Genomic DNA, 4,394 nt, shown 5'->3' with positions numbered 1-4,394 from the left:
CTCTGCAGGCCTTTGGTGTTTATTTACTATTTGTTTGTTTGTTTGTTTTGGTTTTTCAAGGCAGGGTTTTTCTGTGTAGCCCTGGCTGTCCTGGAACTCACTCTGTAGACCAGGCTGGCCTCGAACTCAGAAATCTGCCTGCCTCTGCCTCCCAGGTGCTAGGATTAAAGGAGTGTGCCACCACTGCCCGGCTGTTTGTTTGTTTATTTAGATAAGATCTCACCCAACCCTGGCTGGCCTCAAACAAGGATGAACCTGAACTTCTGGTCCTCCTGTCTCTACTTCCCGAGTGCTAGGATCCCAGGTGTGAGCCACCATGCCTGGTTTTCCTATGCTGCCGAAGACCAAACCCAGGACTCTCATGAATGTAAACATTTCACCAGCTGAGCTGTATCCCCAACCTGGTACCTCTTTCTTAAAGACCCCTTGGTGAAGGGAGACAAGTGAATCGCAGTCCTTTCTATTCACTTCATAGCACAAGAAGGTATCATTTCGGCCTTGGGCATAGTGTAGGTTGTTAAAGTGGAAGCAGAATGTACTTTGAGATATCGTTCTGCAAGCACAAGAGAGAAAACAGAAATGTCAGAGTGTGTCCTGGAGTGACCCCCAAGCAGAACAAGGCCCCTGAAGTCCTCAGGCACCCCCAACTCCCTGAACCTTTGACAATTTCTGGAGTCTTTCCAAGCAGGAAGACTGAAGGGGAGAAGAGAAAAATCCTGCCAGAGAGGTGCCCTCCTACTTAGACCACATGCTGCTCTTCCGAGTCCTACCCAAGAGCATGTCCAACCTGAGAGAAGGAAAGGGTCAGGGTTAGGGTTCTTCAGTGTCTTGTTGTGGCTTCTTCCAGACTTGACCCCTCCACGTGGGATGGAGGTTTTAAAAATAAGGAAACTTATTTTCTGACTGGAGAGATGATTGGTCTGTAAAGCATTTGCACACAAGTCCTGATTCTCAAAGCAGATGTAAAAGCCAAATGTGGGGATTGTGAATCTATAACCCTGAGTTGGGGTATCAGAGATAGGAGGACCCCAAGACCCACTGGAATCCATTTTAGTGAAATGACTCTTAGCTCAAAAAAAAAAAAATAGTGGAGAGTGGTGCTGGAGAGATAGCTCAGTGGTTAAGAGCACTGACTGCTCTTCCACAGGTCCTGAGTTCAATTCCCAGCAACCACATGGTTACTCACAACCATCTGTAATGGGATCTGATGCCCTCTTCTAGTGTGTCTGAAGACAGCTACAGTGTACTTACACACATAAAATAAATAAATAATAATAAAAAAATAAAGTGGAGAGCAACTGAGGAAGACACTTGACATCAACCCACATTATATACCACCCCCCCAACCACACTATATACTATTAGAGAAATTCCTAATTTTGCATGGGCAATCTATTGTCTCAGTATTTCTTGGACCTGAACTCATCAAGTCCTTCCCTGACCCTGCAGGCCATGTTCCCTTAAAGCCCAAGCCTGTAACTATAATTTTTAAGGAGCAGAAACAAGAGGACTATGCCAAGAGTCCTGCTTGAGCTATATAGTAAGTGCCAGGCTAGCCAGGGCTTCTTAGTAAAATCCTGTCCGGGATGGGGTGGTGTTGGGGAGGGGACAAAAATGTAAACAACAACAACAACAACACAGCCAAACTACCACTGCCACCACAATAAAATTCCACAATATAATAACAACCAAAAACTAGGAGACAGAGTCTGGATCCCCTACCTCAGAACTGGCTAGGTATCAGTGGCCTTGGAGGGCACCAGGCTGCACCCCTCCCTCATAGCCAGCAGCCTGTAGAAAAGGGCTGGAAGAGCCAGACTTGTATCAAGTCTTGGTCAGAAGAATGGGACCTGAGGCTTATCTCTGACTCTTATCTCTGACTCTGGAAGGAGAGGGGACATCTGGGACTGGCTACAAGGTCACACACAGGGGACAAGGCTATTAACAGATAATTGCTGATAACTGGCCTCGGGAGCCCTAATCCTGGAGACAGATGGCTGGCCAGGGGCTTTCTGTTGAAGACTGAAGACATGGTATTCTGTCATTCTGTATAGGTCTACCCATCACTGGACAGAACAAAGTTGCTCAGTGAATGGTGAACTTGTTCTAAAGATGGGCTAGGGAGATGGCTCAACGGGTAAAAGTATTAGCTTTGAAATTAAAGCCTGCATTTCCACCACACCCATGTACGCATGCATGCGGCTGGGCCGCACACAGGACAGTGGTCTCCACTTGCTATCCACTCTCACTCCGCTTTCTTGGCAATACACTAGGTCTATCTTTTGCCTTACACTTGCTATAAACTGAAGAATTCTTTAACTGACATCACAGGCACCAGGAGAGGGGACAGAAGTCACCCAAGGGGATAGGCAGTTCCCAAGGGTATAACTTTCTTCTTCTTATATGCAGGTTTAAAATACACTCACATCTCTTGACATTGGGTGTGTAAACATGTGTGTATGTGTTGTGAATTAATATGCGCATGCTCGGAAGCCTGGGGGTCAGGAGAGGGCCTTGGATCCCCAGGAGCCGTAGTTATAGGTAGTTGTGAACCATACCATGTGTTTGCTGGTATGGAGCTGAATTCAGGTCCTCTGTGGAAGCAACAAAGGTTCTTAACTGCTGAGCCATCTCTCTCCAGTGCCAACCCCACCCCCTCCCTATTCTTTCTCTTTTTCTCTGATCTGAATGGTGTGGTTCAGAGAAGCAACCCTGACCATCCAGGCAATAGGTGTGTTGGGGGAACTTCTCTTCACTCTTTCCCAGCGCGGAAGGCTACTTCTGGAAAGGTGGTTCACCTCGCTATAGAAAGTGGTTCCCTCTTCTCCCAGCATCTCCCAAGGCTCGGCTAAAACAGCACGGATATTCTAGAACACCCATCGTAAGTTCTCCAAATGAGATCGTCCAAAGTCTGCTTCCATAGATTTTTCTTTCAATTTTGATGCACAGCCTAGCCCTGGATCAGCAGGAAGACCCACAGACGAGCAGCCCCAGACTGAGGAGGAGTCTCAACAGGAAGAAATATGGGCGGCGTGGAGAGGGGTGCAGGGTGGCCAGTTTAGAAGCAGCTATTTATAAGGCAACCGAAGTGCCAGAGCAAGGGCCCTCAAGGGGAGTGGGAGCTACAGAGTATCCTGGAGAAAGTGAGAGAAGAGTCGGGGGCTGGGGACCTAGAAGAGAGGCTCAGCACGCAGCACAATGGGGACCACCAGGAAGAAACTGTAGTGAAAATTTGAGGAGCGGGACCAGCGGTACCTGATAGGTTCATAGGGTCTGTGACGGCTGTATTCCAGGCAGACTGTTCCCATCCCAACTCTGGACTCCAGGCGCTGGGGTTGCATTTCCTGTGTCCAGGCCCTGGCTTTGGAAGACCCCAGAAGTGAGAGTGACCTCCCGGGCCATGTGAATGCAGGCCCCACCTTCTTCCTGCTTCAGCTCCCGGAATGGGAGGGTTCTAGGCAATCAAGCCCAGAAGGCTCCTGCCCACCTTCTCTCTATCTGTCGCTTGGGTTGGCAAAGAACTGCTCCTCCGGATAGCGGCCCGCGGAGATCGCAAAGAGAAAGGGAAACTAACTGATGGTAGAGAGAAGCGGGTACCGAGCGCGGTGGGGGTAGGACAGACGCCCCAAGGGTGGCCCCAGGCGTCTCCATCCAACCGGCCTAGACCAACCTGTGCTCCGGGCTTGGAGCGGAAGCTGCCAGTTGAACCAAGCGTTTGACTCTGCAGGTGTGAAGGAGTGGGGACTCCTAGATTCTCTCCCTTCAGTTTAGGAGGGGAGGGGACAGCTTAGCTTCGCATTTCTAATTGTGGGCTTGGATTTTGGCATCCTTCACCTCTAATTTCCCAACTGCCCCAGGTGTGGCGCTTAGACTGTGATCGAAGGGGACCCAAGCACAAATGGATCATTGATAGCTCAGAATCAGCCAGCAGCAGGTGGCCAATCCAAGCTCGCTTCCCTGCAGATGAGGGAGGCCAGTGCCCAAAGATAAATGAGTTTACTGTTCCCGCAGACCTGTGTCTCTTGAGGGTGGCAGCGTGGACCAGGAAAATGAAGCACGCACACGCTTTTGGTTATGCACACGGCATCAAGTAATCTTACATAGTTTTGGATACAGGCGTGCTGGAGACTCGGTGCTCTCCACAGAGGCTCCCGGCACAGTAGCCAGGTCCTGGAGAGCGAGCCCCCCAGATGTCACAGTGCCCCCATCTGGTGGGAAGGCTGTCCTTATTTCTGTACAAAGCAAACTTGTTGAACTTGGTGGGGGAGGAAGTGTGGAAAGTTTTCTAATTGTCTTGGAAAACAAATGGACGTAATGTAACCGCATTAATGGGAAGTAATACTTCAATCAGAAGTAGACACGTTTAAGAAAATGTAACAAAAGTAGATCGAGAG

The 4,394-nt window shown here is 49.3% G+C and overlaps 1 protein-coding gene across 4 annotated transcripts in view; it reads right to left on the bottom strand.

Annotated features, from left to right (window-relative positions):
• Positions 1-4,089, bottom strand: part of LOC116076032 (DNA dC->dU-editing enzyme APOBEC-3-like) — a 15,293-nt gene extending 11,204 nt beyond the window's left edge. The window contains exons 1-3 of one of the 4 annotated variants that reach the window (XM_031349590.1): positions 4,014-4,089; positions 3,256-3,361; positions 409-553 (exon numbers count right to left, since the gene is read on the bottom strand). In XM_031349590.1, coding sequence (XP_031205450.1) covers positions 409-553; positions 3,256-3,341 — 231 coding nt within the window. In that variant the 5' untranslated portion in view covers positions 3,342-3,361; positions 4,014-4,089. The other 3 variants (XM_031349607.1, XM_031349599.1, XM_031349617.1) reach the window with 3 other exon arrangements.
• Positions 4,090-4,394: the final 305 nt, after the last annotated feature.

Source organism: Mastomys coucha, unplaced genomic scaffold (assembly GCF_008632895.1).
Source record: "Mastomys coucha isolate ucsf_1 unplaced genomic scaffold, UCSF_Mcou_1 pScaffold11, whole genome shotgun sequence".
Classification (NCBI taxonomy): domain Eukaryota; kingdom Metazoa; phylum Chordata; class Mammalia; order Rodentia; family Muridae; genus Mastomys; species Mastomys coucha.
This window is presented reverse-complemented; position numbering and strand designations above follow the sequence as displayed.